Here is a 22,819-nt window from a genome sequence, read left to right on the forward strand (position 1 = left end):
GATAGATCTAGGATTTTGATGTGAAATGCTCTTGTAAGATGTTGAAAATGTTGAAATATATGCTATCCGGATTTGCATTTGTGCTTTTTTACTAAATTTTGGCTAAAATTTGCAAAAGTGATATACGCAAAAGTTGTAGATATTTTCATGACCTTCGATTTGATATATTTTAATCTGAAATCGGGTTAGAAATGAAAAAGTTATGGTGATTTTACTATTTCAGTCATTTTCAAATGCTCAAATGAGAAAATCTGCTTGATTTTTCCCATTTCTATGATCTTAAGCTTGGAATTTGAGCCTAATATTCATTAATTCAAGTTTGGAAATATATGTGATGCAAAGGTTTAGAGCTAGGCTTCTTAGGTGTGAATTTTGGCTTTGAAATGTCTTGAAAAATCTCAAAATTACATGTTCAAATTTGTTTTTCACCATTTTTCATAATTTTCGGTCAAATCTGAAAGGAATGGAATACATAGGGTTGTAGAGCACTCCAAGACCTTCAATTTGACATATTCTAGCTCCAATTTGGCCTAGGAATGAAAAAATTATGATATTTTTAAGATTCCAGTCAAAAATATCCTATTTCCAGCTTGCGGCTTGGCCGGAGATGGCCGTTTTTCGGCTACTTCCGGCCAAATCTAGCCGAAGTTGTCAACTCGGACAGTTTTCATCAATGAATTTCCTGAAACTTTGGTGTTGAACACTTTTCCTAAAAATGTGTTTTGATTTCTCTGTTTTGCAAAACAAAATTGGAACTATTCAAAACAAAACTCCATAAATGAAATTTGAAATCAGCCCAAAGATGACCGTTTTTCGGCACTTCCGGAGAGAACCAGCCAAAGTGCATAACTAATCAAATGTTCTCTGATGTGTCCCTTACAACTTTAATGTATATCACGTTTTACTAGTTTTTCCATTTGGATAGTGTAATTTTCAATACAGATTTTCAGCTTTCATGTAGAATGCAAGTGCATGCTCTTGATACTTGATTCATACTTAGCCTATTTTGCAATGAAATAGTCATCTAGAGCCCCCAATAGGAGACACACTCGGTCTCATTAAGGCAGTTCTCCTTTGGAGACAAGCCTTGTCGTTTAGAGCCTACCTCTTTAGGAAGCAAGCTTGGTTACATTAGAAAGTTACTCATAGGAGGCATGCTTGGCGTCATTTATAGAACCCTCTCTAAGTTGTACCCCAACTTCTAACCCCTACTAGTTGGAGACCAACTTGGTATGTTAGTTGCCTCGTCCCTATTCATCATTGTAAGGGTAATGATAGGGATACTTGGAGCCCACCTTTGTGTCTAGGAGACTTACCCAGTCTCACTAGCACCCTTATTTATCTCTTTTCGTTATGGAGTCAGTTTTTGACTTCTTTGCTCCACCTAAAGTTGGTTGTTTATGAGATTATCCTATAGGTATTAGTTTGCCCCAAAACTTTATGGTTTGCCTTTTAGATATGAGTTTATCCTTTAGAGTTGTTGTCACCCCTTTTTGATAAGGATTAGTTTAGTCTTATTAGGGCTTTACTTACTTGGGATCTTACTTTTTTCGTTTACCTTGTGACACTAGTTTACTTGTTTGGGATCATTTTCATTTTACCTTTTGATGCTAGTTTGCTTGTTCAGGGTTTCCCTTTTAGCCTTAGGGTTTTGCCCTGGTTTGTTGTTGTGTTTGCTTCCTTTAAGAGTGAAATCATTTGAAAAAATCAAAAAAACATTTGAAATCTTAAAATCTAAAAACACTTGAACATTTTAAAACTCAAAAACATCAAAAATTTGAAACTCAAAAATATCAGAAATTTGAAATTCAAAAACATTTGAAACTTCAAAAAATTCAACAAGCTAAGAAAATTCAAAAGTTAAAAGATTTTAGGAGCGTACTAAGAAAGTTTATTTCCGAACTACGTTGCCTTGATCCTCTCCCACGAGGTACGTAGGCAGCTTGGGATCTTTATCCCAAGTCCAGCCAAACTTTGCAAATAGAACTTTGTAAATCTTTAAAAAATCATTCAAACAACTTTAAAACCTTGTTTTCAAAAAGCTTCCTTTAGAGTTAGGATTTTGTCCTTGATGTGTTGAGTGTTTTGGGTGTTTTGTGTTTGTGTTAGAGTTATGAGTTTATCCTAGCTAGGAGTCTGTCCTCGCCTCTGTCCGGTCAGTTGGCGATCCACATCATCGACTAATAACTAGAATATGATGCGTTAGTCCACCCATTGTTTTTCTTAGGTCACATCCTAGTTGCACATAGGATATAGGAACCACTTGCATTAACTTAAGGCTAAACTTGTATCTAGTTAGGACATATAGGGTGTCTTAATATCTACAGCCCACTTGAACTTAAGTGATCTGTGGACCCCGATTCAAGGAGGCGGCGAGGAACGAGTCCCCGTCGATCCTTTAGATCTCCATATGAAGGAGAGCTCTACTAAGGAACTCTCGAAAAGGTGCCCTCACAAAATGAGTGGCGATATAAGATATACATCTTGATCCGGAGCCGAGCTTGAAACCAAGACGTACTTACAAAATGAATAAGAGTCGCCATCCATGGATTGGCCATGGAACCAAAAATATACTCTGTTTGCAATGGATCACCAGAAACAATTGGGTCCGTGCCTGGTTACGAGTTGGGAAGGTGTTAGGCATCCAACTCGTCCGAGCGCACTCAGTCTCTTATGCCATTTTTTAATTAAATTTGAAGAGTTTTGGGTAAAAATCATGTGAAATGGAAACAAATATCCCCGAAAGAACATCTACCTAAGCATGCATGACCCGAGGATGGGCAAAAGAAAAGAAAACATCCAAGTCCTAACTTATCACATCTAACCCTAACTCATCAGATCTAGAAAGTAGTAAACATACGCATTCATAGCTACAGCTAAGCAAGTCATAGAATAAAGAAGCAGATATGATAAGATAGAATCAACAAGAAAAGCGGTAAAAGACTACAGCTAATCATGTGATATAGCAATAAAGAATACAGTAAAGAGCTATAACTAGACATGTGAAATAGCAATAAAGAAAGCAGGAAATGGCAATAAAGAAAGCAGGAAAGAACTATAGCTAAACATGTGAATAACCAATAAAGTAAGCAATAAAGGAGTAAATAAACCATGTCTGAACATATGAAGAGCAATAAAGAGAAACAACCTAACACTACAGCTAAATGTGCGCAAACATGTGAGGCTGTGTAAAAAAATAAAGATAACTAGAAGAAAAGAGTAAACACACTAGCATGTACTTATGTAATAAATAATGTTGAATAACAGACCTAAATCCTAAAATGCTAACAACAAACCCTAAAACTCTAAATGTTTTCGCTCGAATCTTGGACGGCCTTACATCTGTCCAAGCCGCCTACGTATCCCCGCATCTACAGGAGTCAAGGCTACGTAGTTCTGGGGCGCTTATTCTAAACTATGATGCCTAACACATCTAGGACTGCTATCCTAGACTCGATCAATTAGACTTGACTTGTTATTAAAGCTTCTTTAGCGATTATTTAAGTTCAAGTAAATTGAAGCTTTTAAGACACCCTATATGTCCTAACTAGATGTAAGTTTTTAGCCTTAAACTAATGAAGGTGAGCCCAACATCCTATGTGCAACTAGATTATAACCCTAGGAAAACAATAGGATCACTAACGCATTCTATTCTAGTCATCAATTGGCGATGTGAATCGCCAACTAACCGGGGAAACAACAAACGCATAGAATGGTTTCTTTTTTAAGGTTTGACTGGACTTGGGATAAAGATCGCAAGCTGCCTACGTACCTCATGGAAGAGGATCAAGCCAACGTAGTTCAGAAACAAACTTTCCTAACTACTCTCCTAAAAACTTTGTCATTTCAGATTTTTCAAATGCTTTTCAGTTTTAAAATTTTTAATGTTTTTGAGTTTTCAAAAGTTTCTGATGTTTTTTGAAATTTTAAAACGTTCAAGTGCTTTTTAGATTTTTAAATGCTTTAACCCTTAAAACGGAAACATGCCAAACAGCACACTAGGGCCAAACCCTAAGGCTAAAGTAGAAAATCCAAAAAAGTAAATTAGTGTCCCAATAACAGTGAAAATGATCTAAGATCTCAAGTAAGCAAAGCTCTAATAAGACTAAGGTAGTCTCTAACTAAGGGGAGTAACAATCAACACTAAAGAATGATCTTTTAAATAACAACACTAAGGAGGGGGTAAATAAGTCAAAGACTCTCTAATAACGCTACCAAAATGTGAGGGCAAATAAAGTCAAAGACTTTCTAATAACGTTACCAAAATATGAAGGCAAATAAGTCGAAGACTTTCTAATAACGCTACCAAAGAATGGGGGCAAATAAGTCAAAGACTCGTTAATAACACTACCAAAAATAGGGTAAATGAGTCAAGGACTACTTAATAACGTTACCAAAAATTGGGTAAATAAGTCAAAGACTACTTCCTAGAAGAAAAGAGGATATACAAATGGTGCTAGTGAGACTGTGCAAGTCTTCTAGACACAGAGGTGGGCTCCAAGTATCCATATCATCGCCATTGAAATGATAAATAAGGTTATAAGCAATTGACAAAACAAGCTGGTCTTCTAAAGTGTTTTGCTAATATGACAAGGCTCGTCTCTAAAGGAGAACTACCCTGTTGAGACAAAACATGTCTCCTAATGGGGGCTCTAGATAACTTTTTCATTGCCCTTGTAATGAGAAGGGGCTTCAATGAGAGTAAAAGTCTAGAGGTATCTAAAAGACTAGGTAAGTCTACTAAATAAAAGAGGGGAGAAGAGGGGAATGCTACTAGGACCGAGCAAGTCCCTTAAGGATGGGCTTGAGATAACTCCTTCATCGCCCTATCAATGATTAGCACTAATGTCTAAGGGTATACCTAAAAGACTAGAAAAGTCTTTTAAAAGAGAGGGGAAATGCTACTGGGACTTGGCAAGTCCCCTAAATGATGGGATAAGGGCGAACTTATTAGTAAATATCCTAAATTTGCGCTTTCTTAATTCGACAGGTAGTTATTACTAAACAAAATAGCATAAGTTTTACCCCGGTATAAGGAACATCGCATATTATTTGCACTTGTAAAAGCAGATTTAGCACTACAAGTTATGCATATCTAACATTCAAGTACTCAACCTTCAACTAATCTTGCCTCCAATCAAATAGTTCATGGTATTCATATATTCAGGATGTAAGCTGCTCTTCCCATAAAAGACTATCTCAGCTACAGCTAATGTCACAAGAATTCATCCAATATACAAACAGATCCGAGCTAATTATTACTTGAAAAAGATTAAGAGTACATATAAATGATATGCTTTCAGGCATGATCAAGGGATTCTAAATATCCAGGTCTTATCTGAACAAAAATCTTTGAAAATAACCGATTGATTATACTTTAGAATTTCCCAATTACTCTATCAAATACGTACACATTCTATTGAAATCATCAAGTCTCGTTTAAAACTCTTAACCTCCCATGGGAATTCCACCAGACTACCAATCAACACATATTTACATGATTTTGACAGAGGTAATAGGCATGACATATAAAAGAGACAGTCGAAAAAAAAAACATTAAGGTGTAACCCAACCATATAAAGTCAATAAGAAATGGCACTAGCAAGGATGCCCTGCAAGAGTGTTTGTCCTGAAAACTAGGTGATAATTAACACCATTTCCTATTTTAATAAAATTGAATCCAAAAAATAATAATCTCCAAGGCGTAAGATAAGACATAAAACTAGTACAGAGAAAAAGAATAGCCTTAACATTCGTCTTTGACCATTGAGTAAAACTCACAATGAAAACCAGTCCTAAGAGGAATTAAATTCTTGTCCATTTCTAATTCAAAATGTATTAGACCATAGAACTGTTCAACCTTTTCACGCTCCTACACAATCTAAATAATCAAAACTATTTGAACTCAAACATCATTCAAGCGTGCCCAAACTTCTTATAAAAGAACCACATTGAAACAGAATTTAATTTGATAAACACTATTTTTTTACCCCATTTTAGAAGATTATCAAAATTACCCAAAAGGATTTTAACCAATAAGGAAGTTGAAATAAAGAAGACAAACTGATTTATTGCAAAAGCACAACTTGGTAGTGCTAGCGTCAATAGCTAGCTGCTAACATCCACAATACAGTATATTAATAATGACACTGCCTACTCCATTTCACACTTTTCCAATGGGGCACAAACTAGATTGTAGGCATACTGTGTATTTAGAATTGTCGGCAAGAAAAATCGATTAGAGCAGTGTGAACCGATAGAGTAGTGCTATCATCAAAACATGGTGATGCAAGTGTCAGCCCCCCTTTTATTACCTTGGTGAAGTGATATAACCACAACCATTTCTTTGTTTCTCAATTGACCCTACCCCCTCTTATCATCACAATTATTTATCAAGGGGTGAGAGGCTGCCATTATCTAGGGTGAGAGGGGGCTGCTAATATAAAAAATGTGAGGGCTGTCAATATCATAAGGGTGAGGGGGCTGCTAATAGCAAGAGGGTGAGGGCTGTCATTATCAAGAGTATGAGGGTTGTCATTATTAAGGGTATGGGGGCTGTCAATATCAAGAGTATGAGGGCTGTAAATATCAAAGTAGAAGTGGTATTTGCCAGACAATTTTATGAAAAGCCATTTCGTGGCTCACTATAGCAGGCAATTCAGCCACTTTATAGCAAAGTTTGTCTTTTAGTTTAATTCATCTAAGGTGGCTGTTCTCTCCTGCAAAAGTGGGCTGTGAAATGGCTTTCTGCAAAGTTGTGTAGAGCTGTGCAAATCTCAACTTATTAATACCACAAAAAAAAAATCCTCATATGTTGACACCTGGTTAACATAGAGCTATGCAACTATTGAAATATGACCCTGCTACCCTCCGATCAATTGAATGAGTCAAGGAAGCTTCCCCTGAACCAATGACATCAACCTAAGCACATCCTGAGAATTGTTGTTCTCTTGGTCTGAACCCATTTATATAAATAAAGTTATGAGGAGGTGGCTTAAAATGGCTTTAAAAACTCTTGGTCCATCTTCTCACTAGCAGTGAAACTATTCTGATTCAAGTTGCCAAATTAAGCCTTGGATTACTAACATTCAATGAAAAATGCACAGAGGAAGTTCAACTAACAGGGAAACAAAAGCTGATTTTTTTAATGTTATAATGCAGCCAATGAGTCAAACAAAATGACAAAGTTTCATTGTTGCCCATAGATCAACATTTCAATAATAATCATAAACATTTGGTGCACAGAATGCATGAACTTAACCTATTGTACCACAAGACATCACCAAATTGATTAGGTGTTATCATCTATGGGCTATTAGCAGTGGCGACTAATTACGAATTTTAGTCTATGAGTTTCAAGTCCACCCACAATTTTAAAGAAAGGGAAAGAATCTACATGTTTAATCGATGAAAGTAAAGCCAAGAATGCAAAATAATTCTTCCCTGCTACTTGTAATGATCTGATGACCGGCAATAATGTTGAATCGCCAAGGATTGTTGAAGCCAAAGAAGTAATTGTCGGCAGACCTGATATGCAGTTTAAAGTGCTGATAAAATTTTCTTCTTCTTACTCCTTCACCAAAATGTGGCCGGTCATTCCTCTTTCTTAAGTCAAAAGGATGAAATAAGATAGCAATGGATCTAATCTCCTTTTTTACACATTTGAAACCAAAGGAAAATCAAATTGAAAGAAAACTAATAGAGAAAGCTTTATTTAGCTGAGAGGATTTGAGAAAAGTATGATCAAAACAGGTTTATAACCTATAAATGATGGAGAGATTAGGTTTTATAGTTTCAGAACTAGGTTAGTGCTTGATGGCATAACTAGACCAGAGAGCTTAAGATCTTTGCCGGAAAGAAGAACAGATTTTGTTGGATTTTGCAGAGATGTAAGACGAATTTGCAGAGGGTTTTGACCTAATTTTGATGAGGTAATCAGTGCTAAAAAAAGGGTAGCAATAGAGATGAAGATTAGGACAATGGAAATAGAGATAGTTGGCCGGATTCCGACGGAATCTCACTGGAGAAGATGAAGAGTTAGGGTTTGTATTTAAGGTTCAAATTATAGATTCAAGGCCCTAGGGTATGGATTTAGGGCTTTGATGAGTGTAGAAATGAAGAGGATGTAAAGGAGGTGATGTGGAGAAACTCCGACGGTTAATCTCCGGCAGATCGGCCGGATTCCGGCGAGATCTCGCCGGAGAAGATGAAATTAGGACTTAGAGATGAGATCCCCTTTATCTATCTATCTATATCTATATCTATATCTCTCTCTCTCTCTCTTTTAGGGATTAGGATCCCTAATTTGCTAGCTTGCTTAAGAAGATTGCCTCAAATGAGGGCCCTTTGATCTCTATTTACAGATAAATGAAATAATTTTTCATCCCATTAACTTACCTAGACACCCCAATTATATAGTTTTGGATGAGCAAGGGTGGTCTACAAGAAAAAGTTTTAGTAAAAAATAAAGGATAAATTCATGCCCCTTTAAGTTACCCAGGGAAAACCCTCTGCTGCAATACACACTAACTGGACCTCCCATAAACTGGATAAACCACCCCACTTCTGCTACACTATTTTACACTATACTACCTACTACGATTGTTTGCTAGGCAATCCTTGACGGATTTCGACGAAATTTTTCAGGGACCTACTTGAGATCCTAACCTACCTTATGATGTAATTTGGGACTCTAGTTCACTAGTTTACTAGGGTTTCTATTCTAACAATGTTATTAGGGTTCTGTCAAATGGGGTGTCTACAGATCGCACAAGAAGCTTTAAAAACTAGTCGAGTCTAGTTGATCTTGTCTAGGATAGCGGTCCTAGATGTGTAAGGCATCATAGATTAGAATAGGCGCGCAAGAACTACGTGGCCTTGATTCCTGTAGAGGCGGGGATACGTAGGCGGCTTGGATGGATGTAAGGTCGTCTAAGATTCGGACGAAAACATTTAGAGTTTTAGAGTTTGTTGTTCGCCATTATTCCTTGCATAGGATCATGTTAGTGCGTTTTCTTTCTTTGATTGGATTGCTTGCGATTTGTTATTCACATTTTTAGTTATATAGTTTTTACTGGACTTGTTTTGCTATAGCTTCACCATGTTTAGTTGTAGCTCTTATAGTTCTTTACTGCTTTTCATATTGCTTATACTCATGTTTAGTTTTAGCCCTTTACTGTTTTTTTTTATTGTTATTCACATGTGTAGCTGTAGCTCTCTACTGCTTTATTGTTCTTCATATCTGCTTATCATTATTTAATTATACCTGCTCATTTATCTGCTAGCTATAGCTATGCATGTGTTTGTTTACTGCTTTCTTAGATGTGATGAGTTAGGACTAGATCGGATGTGTGGAGATAGATACTAAAGTTATTTGTTATTAGATCAACACTAGTCTTCTACACTTCTCTAGGAGACGGCGGATTTTAGTGTTCATTCTAATAACAGATGATGATGGTACAAATTCTCTTTAGGCATGGATGTTAGATGTGATGTTTGGAGATAGGTAGCAGAATTGTTTGATATTGAATGAACTCTAGTTTTCAACGCCTCTTTTAGAGACAGTTAGGCATGGATGTTAGATGCGATGTTTGGGGATAGGTAGCAAAATTGTTTAATATTGGATGAACTCTAATTTTCTACACCTCTTTTAGAGACGGCGGATTCTAGTGTTCTTTCCAATGTTAGATGACTCTGATATCAATTGTCATTAGGATTTTGATGTTTTATTTTTCTTTTGCTCATCCTCGGGTCATGCATGCTTAGGTAGACGTTTTCTCGGGGATATTTGTTCCCATTTCACTTAATTTTCGCCCAAAACTCTTCAAAGTTAATTAAAAAATGGCATAGGAGACCGAGTGCGCTCGGATGAGTATGATGCCTAACACCTTCCCTACTCGTAACCAGGCACGGACCCAATTGTTTCTGGTAATCCATTGCAAACAGAGTATATTTTTTGGTTCATGGCCTATCCATGGATGGCAACTCTTTGTCATTTTAGGTACGTCTTGGTTTGGGGTTCTGTCCTTGGATCAAGAGGTATCTCATTTATTGCCATAGGGCGCTTTATTTCGAGAGTTCCTTGGTAGAGCTCTCCTTCTAATGTGGAGATCCAAAGGACCGATAGAGACTCGTTCCTCGCCGCCTCCTCGGATCGGGGTCCACAAGTCCATTCCAATTTGCACTCATGCTTTTCTTCTTTTCTCTTCTCCTTCTTCTTTGGTTTCTATCCTTCTTTAGTGAGGGACATTCTGGGTGAATGTACCCTACTTTTCCACATTCATAACACTTAATTGGATCGTCATCCTTCTCATTCTTATTCTTATCTCTTTTTGGAGACTTGCTCCTTCTATAACTTCTTCCTTTCTTTTGGTTATATCTTCCGAGCTTGTTGCTTTTCTTAGTGAGGAGAGCCACTTCATGAGTTAAGTCATCTATGCATTCTTCTCTCTCACTTTCTTCATCTTCACTTACAATTTGTGCCTTGAAGGCTATCCCCGTCTTCCTCACATCTTCTTTAAGAATTGACTTTTGAGTTTCTCTCTTCTTTAACTTCATTTCATGGGTAATGAGTGATCCCACGAGTTCATTTAACTTCAAGTTGTCCAAGTCTTTGGCTTTTTCAATCGCATCAATCTTGGCATCCCAATGAGGTGGAAGAGACCTAAGTAATTTGTTCACTGGCTCAATGTTCAAGTAGGTCTTTCCTAGTGCCTGTAACTCATTTACAATGTTAGTAAATCTAGAATACATTCCGAAAATAGTCTCATCTTGTTTCATGGTAAACATCTCAAAATCAAATACTAACATGTTTACTTTAGATTTTTTAACTTGGGTTGTACCCTCATGAGTTACTTGAAGAGTAGTCCAAATGTCTTTTGTCGTTTGGCAAGTTGAGACCCTATTGAATTCCTCAGGGGATAGAGCACAAAATAGTGAATATATCCCTTTGGCATTCAATGCGGCTCTTTTCTTTTCGGCTGCCGACCATTCACTTTTTTCTTTTGTAAGAGGAGTGTATCCTCCTTCAATTAACTCTCATACTACATAATCATTTGATTGAAGATAAAAAGAAATTTTAATTTTCCAATGATTATAGTTAGTTCTATCAAAGAATGGGGGTCTAGAAATGGAGTGCCCTTCAACACCTCCGAAAGGACTTACATGTGTAGATGAAGAGGGATTGGTTGCCATGGATGTTTTTCTCTTGAAGAAATTTGAGAAATAAAAATTCTATATAAGAGCCTTGTGCTCTGATACCAAATAAAATTAGATTAGGCAGCACAAGAGGGGGGTGAATTGTATTTTCTTAGAAATTTAGGGATTTTAGATTTGATTAATTTGAAATTACAATTACAACTATTCCTTATTACCTTAGATTAACAATTAAAATAAAAGGAAAGATCTTACCAAGCACATGTGAAGAATGTAGAGAAGAAGAGACCACACAAGTATTTTTATAGTGGTTCAACCTTAGTTCCCACAGGTCTACATCCACTTGCCGACCTCCTTGGCTTCTACACTAAGTGATCCCCTTTCTTACCGGGCCGGATCAAGGAACCCTCTTACAATGATTCACCTGTTTTATCTGGCCGAACAAAAGACCCTCGTTACAATGATTGAAGAAGAAGAAGAAAAATGAACTCTCTTGGCCTCTTGAAGGCTTGATGTACAACGAATCTCTCTAAAAAGAAACTACAAATGAGCCTAAAGAGATCCTCTTGTCAAATGATTGAATGCAAAGTAATGCTTTTGAATATGGAAAACTTGTAGAAGCTTTGAATGTAAGGAGTAAATGTTTTCTCAACTTGACAAAAGGTGTAAATGCTTGAATTTAATTCATATTTATAGTCCTAAGAGTTAATTACCATTTAGGGGTATTTTTAGCATAAAACAAAGTAAAGAACTCATTTAAAAAACTAGCCATTATGGCCTCCAACGGTTACAAATGTTACCGTTGGCAGTCTACTGGTATGACCAGTCGGTGGCCAATGCCCTCTTTCAGAGTATTTTTAAAAAACAAGTTCATGTCGCTCTAGTCGGCTGCCCGACAACATTTTTTCCAACAGGTTATGAAAACCCTTTCGGGCCAGTCGACTGGGGGAGACCAGTAGATTGGTTTTCACTTTCTGAAAATCTAGAAGGTGAAAACCATTTAAAGCCAGTCGGCTGGATTCCTCTAGTCGGCTGGGATTCACTTGTTGGAAATCCAGCAGGTGAACTCCCCATTGGGCCAGTCGGCTGGAGGTGTCCAGTCGACTGCCCAGCCCTTAACTTGAGTTTTTATTTAAACTTTGAATTGAAACTTCGGGGTTTGATTCTTGGGCTTTGGTCTTTGTTTTTAAAACATGTTTATCTACCTATAAGGGTCATTTTCCAATAAATGCTTTTAGGTCAAGGTTTATTTTAAAATCAAAATATGAATGCATGCAACCATGACTTGAGGAATCTCTAATACAATCTAAGAAGATAACTAACTAGGTTCTTGATTGTGTTGGCTTCTCTTGCACCTCCATGTAGGCTCTCGAGCTTGTGAATAGACTCTTGAATATGCTCTAGGGGCTTGTGACTTCCTTCATTTCCTTGGACTTCTTGTAGTGCATGGAAAGGTCACCAACATGAAGATCAATTCCAAGCTAGTCCTTTTTTACTTTTAGCTCCAAGTGTTGACTTTGATTTTATCTGTCTAAATCACAACACTAGCAATGTCATTAGCAACATATAATCAATTTGGGTTTGTTGAGCATCAAACAAGGAAGGGTTGAACCCTTGGGCTTACAAAGGATCGGCTCTAATCCCTTATCTTTTTACGCTAGTTATGGATGAGCTTACGGGGGGTGTCCAGGGTGAGGTGCCATGGTGTATGTTATTTGCCGATGACATAGTATTATTCAACGAAACCAAAGCTGAGTTAGAGTTATGGAGAACTACTTTGGAATCCAAAAGTTTTAGACTGAGTAGGACTAAGACAGAGTATATGGAGTGCAACTTTAGTAATGTAAGGAGGCAGGATGAGGATGTAGTAAATATGACTGGACATGAGGTACCTAAGAGGGATATCTTTCACTATATTGGTTCAATTCTACATAAGGAAGGAGATATTGAAGATGATGTTAACCGTAGAATAAGAGCAGGTTGGTTGAAGTGGAAGCTTGCCTCAGGAGTTCTGTGCGACCATAAAATCCCAACCAAGTTGAAGGGAAAGTTTTATAAGACAGCTGTGAAACCAGCCATGCTGTACGGCTCAGAATGTTGGGCCACTAAGAAGCAACACGCGCATAGATGAGTGTAGCGGAGATGTGAATGCTTGGATGGATGTCCGGCCACACAAGGTTTGATAGAATTAAAAATGAAGACATTCGTAGAAAGGTGGGCGTGGCACCAATTGAGGAGAAGATGAGAGAGCACCGCTTAAGATGGTTTGGACATATCCAACATAGTTCTTTGGATGCTCCGGTGAGAAGAGGCGACTCGTGCCAAATTGATGGAGTAAAAAGAGGTAGGGGCAGACCGAAAACAACTTGGGTAGAAACAGTGATGAAAGACTTGATAGCTAGGAACATAACAGAGAACTTGACTTTGGATAGATTAGAATGGAAGAAAATGATCCACGTAGTTGAACCCAGCTAGAGCCAGGATTAGAGCCGAGTAGATTCCTTTCACCTTCTTCTTGAAATTTTTCTTAAGGATTCATTTAGCCGACCCCAACTAGTTTGGGACAAAGGCTTTGTTGAGTTGAGTTGAGTTGAGTTGGGAACACACACACACACACACACACTCACTACAATATAGCCAGAGAAAAAGAGTTTCTCTTTTTTTATCTCTTGATTTTTCTCTTGCAGTCTCTGTCATACAGTTTTACCCTTAAGCCCCTTAAAAATTCATATTCAAAGGTTTTTAATGACCTAATGACCTTACCTATAGACCTCCCGATCTTTCCATCTCTGTTAGACGTCCCCTCGGGCTCACTATTTAATGCATCTCACCTACTCCCTTTCTCCCATGTGCTCCTCCCCACACCTCCATGTCACTCTCCCATGCTGCCCTCTATCTTCAGATATTTTTGGGGTTTGGGTTCCCCAGTTCCACTCATTCCACTTGCCCTAATTAGCTTTAGCACAAGCAAGAGAAGGAAACCCTCAAATTTCAAATCTTTTTCTAAAGCTAGGGCTCAGGACCGGAATCTTCATGTTAATGGATGTTCTCTGTTTTGTTGATTCTATTTGCATTAGGGTTCAGGGTTTAGGCTTTTAGGGTTTTGTCTATTGAAAGTTGTATGGTTTATAAAATGGGAATAGGGGATTGGGTATGTTTTATTCAGGAATATGAATAACCTTTTAGTTTAATTGTGGGTTTTGAATCCATTTATCATATTGTTGAATCAGTGTTCTTTTGGCTGAAAGTATTTGGTGCTCAAAATAAACTGGGATTTTTTGTAATGGGTTTTTGTAATTGATTTTTTATAAAGTGTTTTTTTTTTAAAAACAAATTGGAGATTAAGTGAGAATGAGTAAAGAAATGCTGGTTCGTCTGGGCCCTGTTTGGATTTCAGGAATTTTTTTAAAAAGTTTGGAAAAGAAAATGATTTCTGAAATTTCCCATTTGTTTGAGAAACTAAAAATGACAAATTGAACAAACTTTTAATAATAGGACCTTCAGTTTATTATAATATCCCTCCAAATTAACCATAATCTTATCATTTATTTCTAAATCGTGGAAACAAAAACTTTTTGATACCCTGTTTGAATTCTAAAAAAAATACATATACGATGGAATTTTTTTCTTGGATTTTTTTTCTTTCCACAATTTAGAGGGAAATGACATTTTATGCTTAATTTAGAGGGATATTTTCATAACTTGAATGTTTTCTAAGTAGTTTTTTTTAACGGTTTTTCTAAGTAAAATTTGAATTGGGTTGTTTTTTTTAAATGATTCAACTTTTTTGGTAATGATTGAACTTTATTAATGAAGGAAAACTTCGACCGAGACTGTCATGGGAACACAGTAACAATACAGTGGATGTGGGGGATATAGTTAACACAGTAACTTGAATCAGGTTTGTTCAGTTATCTTTTCTTATGTCTGAATTAAAGTAGGAAATTTCAGATATATTTTCCTTTCCAAAATTTTCCAGAAAATTCTTGCAATCCAAACAAAGCTTTAGGCAATTGAAATGTTGGTGAGTTTGATAAAAAGTTATGATACGCCTCATATTTTCCCCTTCTATCTTGCATCAGGATTCCTCACTATGCGAACAAGAAACCCCTCTTTTTCTACATCAAACACATTAAGGTGTGTAAACTCTAATACTTTCCTTCCTTATTTTTCTCCCACCACGAAGAAATCTAGGTCTTTTACAGTTTCTTTCTTGATTTTAGTAGTGGATATCCTCTTAGGAGGTTTTCTAGAGATAAAGATGATTTTGGTTTTGGCAAGTTTTAAGATTTTCTATAATAAAATAAACAAGGGAAAATAAATGGGATTTATTACTATAATCAACAGCACACATTTATGCATATGGTACATAAACCACATTTGTTTATAGCTTTTATGTTTAAGATTGATAAACTCTTACAATCTATTTTTTCATTTATAGCTTTCATGTTTAGGTCTGCAAATCTCATGATTTACAAGGAATAGCCACTGAAATCAAGATCAGAAAACTTTTAAAGGAGGCAAGAGTTCCAATAGTTTAACCTTTAGAGTAGCTACTGAAATCAATAATGCAAGAGCTACACATACTTCTCTAGCTGATTTGTTTATAGCTTCATGTTGTAAATCATGATACACTTCAATGTTTCGGTCCTCTCTTATTAGTTGCAGAACTACCTAATCATTACATGTTTGAATTCTTAAAATTTGATTAATTCCTACTCTTTGCCCCATGTTTTTACACTTCTTCTATGTTTGAGCCTATCCATTTGGGGCATGCATTATATATATCTTGCTTTCTTTAAAAAGATACCTATTTGATAGGGTAGTGATGCATTTTTTAGAATTGTAATTACCTTATGAGATTTTATATGATGAGAGGGTGTACACCCACGTAATAGGGGTACCGCCCTTGATATTTGATCCAACATCATCTCACTTTTAGAGAAGTTGCTATTGGATCAAATATTAATGGTGGTACTTTCATCGTACCACTTTTACGTGTTTGGACGCCCATTCATCATACGAACCAATGTACTAGCATTGTACCGATTGAAAAAAAGAGAGGAGCACCATTTCTTCCTTAGGCTCTAATGCATTTACACAGATGTAAATGGTTTTTTTCCAGAACGACACGGCATCAAATTGGGATGTCGGCTTGTAGAATGTGAACGACACATTAACAATCGGTACAATGCTAGTACAACCGATACTCTCTCTCTCTCCAATATAAACCATTGGTGGGGCCCAACAATTGATTTATTTAAATCTTTGAACAAGGTAGGCCCCACCCAAGGTGCAAGACCGTGTAGTTGAGTATTTTTCAAAATGCCCACACCACATGATGATCCAAACCGTCCATTTGATGGGTCGAGTATTTTTCAAAATGCCCACACCACATGATGATCCAAACCGTCCATTTGATGGGCCACAACGTAAATAGGTTGTGTCCCCTAAAGTCATTACCATAGGATGATCCCAACCCTCCGATATAGAGGTTTCCATAATATGCAGTTTCTTTATTGATTATGAGCGGAATTTTTTTTTTCTTTGGTCCCAGCCATTTCTTGCCCACCCCTCACTCATTCGCTCGAATATCTTTCCCTCCCCAAGCCCCGGCCTACGTTGGGTAGTAAGACAACATTCCATCGGGAAAAAATACTCGTGTTTGCCAAACATGGCAGATATGGAATTTTCTTTTACAAGGAAAAGTTTTCCCAATTAAAATAGAAGCGGAACAGAATTTGATTCAATGGGGCCCTCAAAGTGGGCCCACACACAAGACGACAATGGAGACTGGCAATTTTGTCATTTCAAATGCTTACTAAACCAAGCTGCAAGAAAAGATAAAAGATATTCGAGGATTATTACTTTCGGAGATATAGGTGAACCGTCTCTTATTATTAGCTAACCAAAAAAACAGAGGCGGTGTATTTATAAAAGAGAATGAGGGATTTGGAAACCCTAGAAAACCCTAGAAAGAGATTAGGGTTTCTTTGAACTTTTATATCTCATCTCTCTCATTTGTCAGCAACACTGGGGCGTAAAAGCTCAAGATCTAGTTACTGGAGTTGTACCGATTGGCTGCGATTTGTAGCCGGAATGGAGATCGATTCCCCGCCTGATCGGAATCTCATTACGCCTCAAGATCGAATCCTTAGGGTATTCCTTTCCCTATCTATTCCATCTCACAAAATTTAGTTCTAATTTCTTTTGTTTACTTTCTCGGTTATGAAATTCTAACCCTATTCAATTTTTTTTTTTTTTTTTTTAATATCTAGAGAGGCCTTCAATTTATTATGGTATCCTTCTAAATTAACCATAATCATCTGTAATTTGTTTTGTTTACTTTCTCGGTTATGGGATTCTATCTGGGTAGTTGAATTTGTTCAATTGAATTTCTCTTTGATGAATGTATACCTTGTTACATCAGAACCTTGGCCCTGTTTGGATGGGAAGAAAAAGTTTTCTGATGGAAAAGTTTTTCCTGAGATATTTTCTTCTTCATTGATTTAGAGGGAAATTATATGACTATGGTTAATTTGGAGGGATATTATCATAAATTGAAGGTCTCTCCAAGTCAAAATTGAATAGGGCTGGTTCAAGTTATATCCCTTTTCACATGTAAAAAAAAGTAGGAAATTTTATAAATATTTTCCTTTCGAAACTTTTCCAGAAAATTCATGGAATCCAAACAGGGTCTTAGGCCGAACTATGCATTTTTGTTTCAATTGCAAGAAAAAATTTTCTTACGGAAAATGTTTTCTTGGAAAAAATTCTTTACACAATTTAGAAGGAAATGATATGATTATGCTTAATTTAGATGGATATCATTGTAAATTGAAGGTCCATCTGCATAAAAAGTGAACTAGTTCGGTCAAAGTTATCTTTTTTTCACGTGTAAAAAAGTAGATTTTTTTACAAATATTTTCCCTTTCGAAACTTGTCCAGTAAATTCCTGCAATCCAAACAAGGCCGGAGTGAATTCGTCCATATCTTTTTTGTGTTTTCTTTCTCGATTATGAAATTCTCTATGCCCTAGTGTAATCTGTTGCAATGACAGAGACTTGCTCTATGTGGAGTTCCTGAGGAGAAGCTAGTTCAATTGCATCCGGGTTTAGTGGATTTTGTGAAGGAGAACAAGTCCCTTTTAACCCAACTGGTTTGTGCTATCTTACCCACCAATGAGGACATATTGGAGGCTCTCCAAGAGGTGGCCAGGGTAAAGTCCAGTGAAAAGCCAGAAGATCAAAGTTTAAAGGATCAATTTCATGAGAGTTTCATGTGGCTGCAGTGGCTGATGTTTCAGGGTGAGCCACAGGCTTTCCTGAAGAATTTGGCAAAAAGGAGTGCTGGCCAGAGGGGTGTTTGTGGAGCGGTTTGGGGACACAAAGACATAGCATATCGCTGCCGGACATGTGAGCATGATCCGACATGTGCGATATGTGTTCCTTGTTTCCAGAATGGCAACCACAAGGACCATGATTATTCGATTATGAAAACGGGGGGAGGGTGTTGTGATTGTGGAGACGTGACTGCATGGAAGCGCGAGGGCTTTTGTTCCAAGCATAAAGGGGCGGAACAGATTCAGCCTCTCCCCATGGAGATTGCGACTTCCATAGGACCCATCCTTGATGCTCTTCTCGTTTGCTGGAAAGATAAGTTATTGTCTGCCGAAACTGCCGAGCCAGGAATTCTTAGCAAATCAAATGACATACATAGAAACGTTGCACGCAGTTTATCTTCCACAACTGTTGAAATGCTGCTCGATTTCTGCAAACACAGTGAAAGCCTGCTCAGTTTTGTTTCTCAGCGGTTTCTTCTATCAGATGGCTTATTGGATGTTCTTGTGAGGGCAGAGAGATTCTTGCACAAATCGGTTGTGAGGAAGCTCCATGAATTGCTCTTGAAATTACTGGGCGAGCCTAAGTTTAAGTTTGAGTTTGCGAAAGTCTTCATAAATTACTATCCTATTAACATAGCAGAAGCCATACGGGAACTAAGTAATTCCGAATCTGAAAAGTATCCGCTGCTATCAACGTTCTCTGTGCAAATTTTCACTGTGCCAACTCTAACCCCACGGCTTGTTAGGGAGGTCAATCTATTGGGCATGCTTTTGGGATGTTTGGGAGACCTTTTTCTTTCTTGTGTTGAAGAAGATGGTCATTTACAGGTAACCCGTTGCCGTATCTCTATGCCAATCACAAACCAGTCCTTTATTTTCTCTAAATCCACCTGTCAGTGGCAGAACTTTATTTTTTCAGTATCGAAGAACTTGCAATTTATGTTAGCATGCTCTGTGATATGTAAAGTACTACAATCTATCAGTTTCTATAATTTTCAGTTTTGTTTGCAATTCATTCGCATTGCCATCCTGAACCATACTTTGTGTTGTGTTGCACCCAATTTTTGTCATGCAACTGTGAATTTTTACATTCGATGGGCGTTTATATGCTGCGGATAATCTTGACTTAGATTATACATGCGTGAAAGTACATCAGGAAGCATGTGAATATTACAACATCAACATGTTTCTTCGACAGATATATATATTCCGCATCCGGAAAACAAGTCAAGGGTTGTCTTGGGTATTTTGTCAAACACGGGGAATCTAAGTTATCAATTCCGTTCTGTTCTGGCCGAATAGACCGGAAATTCCGTTCCAGTCCGGAAACCAGAATGGATTTGGTATAAATTCCATTCCGGCCAGAATTCCGGTCCATTCTGGTTGAAATTCCGGCTGAAATCAGAATTTCAGATGAAACGGGCGGAGTGCCCTGTTTCGTCCAGAATTTCCCATTTTTTGTGTTTTTCTTTATTATCCATTTACTTAAGATTTACATGTAAAGAAGGGAATACCCCCATTTGGATCTATTAAAAATATTTTCAAGACCCAAATCTAGAAGGATAAAAAGTTAAATTTTCAGTTCTAGTACAAAATTTGAAAAAAAAGAAGGGGTCGGGTTAAAATCTTAACATCCAAACGATGGGGTATTTTTCCAATTTTAAAAATTCATAAATTCTATCATGTCCAAACTTTATTCAATCCCAAAAGTCTGGTAAAAAAATCTCATAATTTAGTCTCTCAAAGTTTTTCATCTTGTTAGGACTGGTCAATACACTGGTCACCACATTCATTTTAGTTGATAGTGATTTTCCTTTAAGTAAATGTTGGATCTTTTACGTATTTGGTTCATTTAATTGCTTCTTTATCTTTTTAAAAATTTCAGTTTCTTTTTTTTTTTGGATTTTCTCATATTTTTAACTATTAAAAAAAATTCCCCTTGTCGTAGTGGAATGAAATGCCGAACGAAACGGACGAAACTTCAAAATGTTCCGTTCCAGCTACCAAAACGAATTGGCGAACGAAATGGAATTGATAACTTAGCAGGGAATCAAGGACCAGGAGTTTGACTAGTTGTTTTAACTAGGGAACTTTTTTTGTTTATTTGCCTGTTTTATGTTTTTCCCTAGTAGTGTTGTTCATGTTGTAGATTGATACGATGATGATAGAAATGCCTAATTTGTCTGTTTGCATGTATTTTAGTATTCTTTTATATTATTTTGCTTATATTTTATACTAGTAACGCGTAAGAATAACCACAAATTAAGTAATGGCCTAAAAATAGCTGTAAAATCTACAGTAAGTGAACTCTATGGATTTAGATAGGCATAAGCATAAATGAATTTTTTTATGATAAAGACCATTTGGCATGTGAATTGGTACAAACATTTAGCATAAGTAAACCCTAAGACAATGTGATTAAGAAGACTTCACAAAGGAAATTATATTAATTAACCTACAATAAAGTTGAGAGCTTATTTCTTAGATGGATGCATATAAATAAAAGAAAAATAAATAAATAAAAGAGAAAATGTAAGTATTGGCGTATAAATAAATGAAAGTAAAATTTTCAAAGGAAAAAAAGAAGAAGTATGAGAGACATAAATTTGCAAGTCACTAAATAACTAAATGATGTGTTAATATGAAGATGACAAATTAAGAAGAAAGAAAATGTAAACTATAAAATATACCTTCTTAGTTTTGCCAAAAAGTAGAGTTTCACAATCATTCATTGCCAATGCATTGACCGATTTTTTATCCCCTTTGGCAGAGATTGGACTGCATCTATGTCAATGAATCTATGTCACTGAGATATGGTACCAATTGTTGACCACTTCAACTCAAGCCGGGTTGTTTTGGATTTTGAGAAGCAATAGTGAGTCACCAATAATCAGTTTGTAACTCACAACTGGTTCTCAAAATCCAAACCAAACAGAGACTAACAATTAACAAAGGGAAATGTTATCCGCACTACTATATATTGATGATCACACTCCTCACTTTATTAAAGTACGGTATGGCCCGCACCATAGGATTGTCCAAACCATCTATTGTGGACTGTGGAGACTATTTCAATGTTGAAAAAGAAAAACACATATACAGAACTTCTTCAGATGGAACCCAAATTCGGATTTCGGGTCGGGTCGGGTTGCTCGACAGCCCAACCCGACCCGACCCGATTTCCAATTCGGGTTGATTTTTCCCAGCCCAACCCAACCCGATTTGCGAAAAAGCTTAACCCGACCCAACCCAAATTCAGGTTGAACCCGTCAGGTTCGGGTTGAACCCGACCTGCGTGGGAACATCCAAGTAACAACGATGGTTTCAAATTATATATAGTGCTAATGTCCTCACTACCATATTTTGTAATGGCACTACTCACCGTATTTTGATGATCGCACTCCTCACTTTATTAAAATGTACGGTATGGCCCGTACCATAGGTTGATCCAAACCGTCCATTAGATGGGCCACTGCCTACATAGGTGGTGCCCCAAAAATAATTTTCACAGGTTGATCCGAACCCTCTGATCTATAGAGGGTTATAGGTTGATCCAAACTGTCCATGTGATGGAACACAACATCAGTCGGTTGTGCCCATATAATCATTTCCATAGGTTGATCCTAGCCCTCCAATCGATATAGGCTGATCCTAGCCCTCCAATCGATAGAGGTTTCCATAATTGTTGTTCCTCTTAAGGTGCCCGGAATCCGTCAATATTTTGCAAGTGTCCTGCATGAGTAATATCAAGTAGTTCTTTCGTTATTGTAATATGTCTTTAACTCTTCTTGGTACTTTTTTCCGTAATTGTCATAGACAAGTACCCTGTGTCGGTACTTTTCGTATGTAGATTACGATTTTACCCTGAAGAAAGTAGGTAATATCATAACGTCTTATTCAAGAGAATAGGCATAATACAACTGGGATATAGATGGAATTTTTGGCAAAGGGTGGAAGAAAATAACCCAAGATTTTGCCTTTATATATGTAGATGTAGATTACGATTTTACCCTAAAGAAAGTAGGTAATATCATAATGTCTTATTGAAGAGAATAGGCATAATACAACTGTGATATAGATGGAATTTTTGGCAAAGGGTGGAAGACATTAACCCATCATTTTGCCTTCATATATAGTAGTTAGATTTCTTGATGCACGCATTCTTTCTTTGGCACTTCAACTTATCAAAGGTTTTAATTTTCCCCAATATAGTATAGAAACACTCAAGTTCCATTCCATAATCTGTTGAACACTGCCACAATCTGGGATTGGCTAGCCATAACTGCTTCACAATTCCTAAAACTTGTGAATTTAAAAAAAAAA

The 22,819-nt window shown here is 36.9% G+C and overlaps 1 protein-coding gene across 2 annotated transcripts in view; it reads left to right on the plus strand.

Moving 5' to 3' along the window:
• The first annotated feature begins 17,015 nt into the window (after nt 1-17,015).
• PRT6 (proteolysis 6) overlaps nt 17,016-22,819 on the plus strand; it is a 65,415-nt gene continuing 59,611 nt past the window's right edge. For both annotated transcript variants that reach the window (XM_077382918.1, XM_077382916.1), the window contains exons 1-2: nt 17,016-17,313; nt 18,215-19,324. In XM_077382918.1, the coding sequence (XP_077239033.1) occupies nt 17,254-17,313; nt 18,215-19,324 (1,170 nt within the window). In that variant the 5' untranslated portion in view covers nt 17,016-17,253. The remainder of the gene's footprint in view (nt 17,314-18,214; nt 19,325-22,819) is intronic.

The sequence above is a fragment of the Tasmannia lanceolata genome, unplaced genomic scaffold (assembly GCF_043159265.1).
Source record: "Tasmannia lanceolata isolate RefF3 unplaced genomic scaffold, GAP_Taslan_0.1 ptg000006l, whole genome shotgun sequence".
Classification (NCBI taxonomy): domain Eukaryota; kingdom Viridiplantae; phylum Streptophyta; class Magnoliopsida; order Canellales; family Winteraceae; genus Tasmannia; species Tasmannia lanceolata.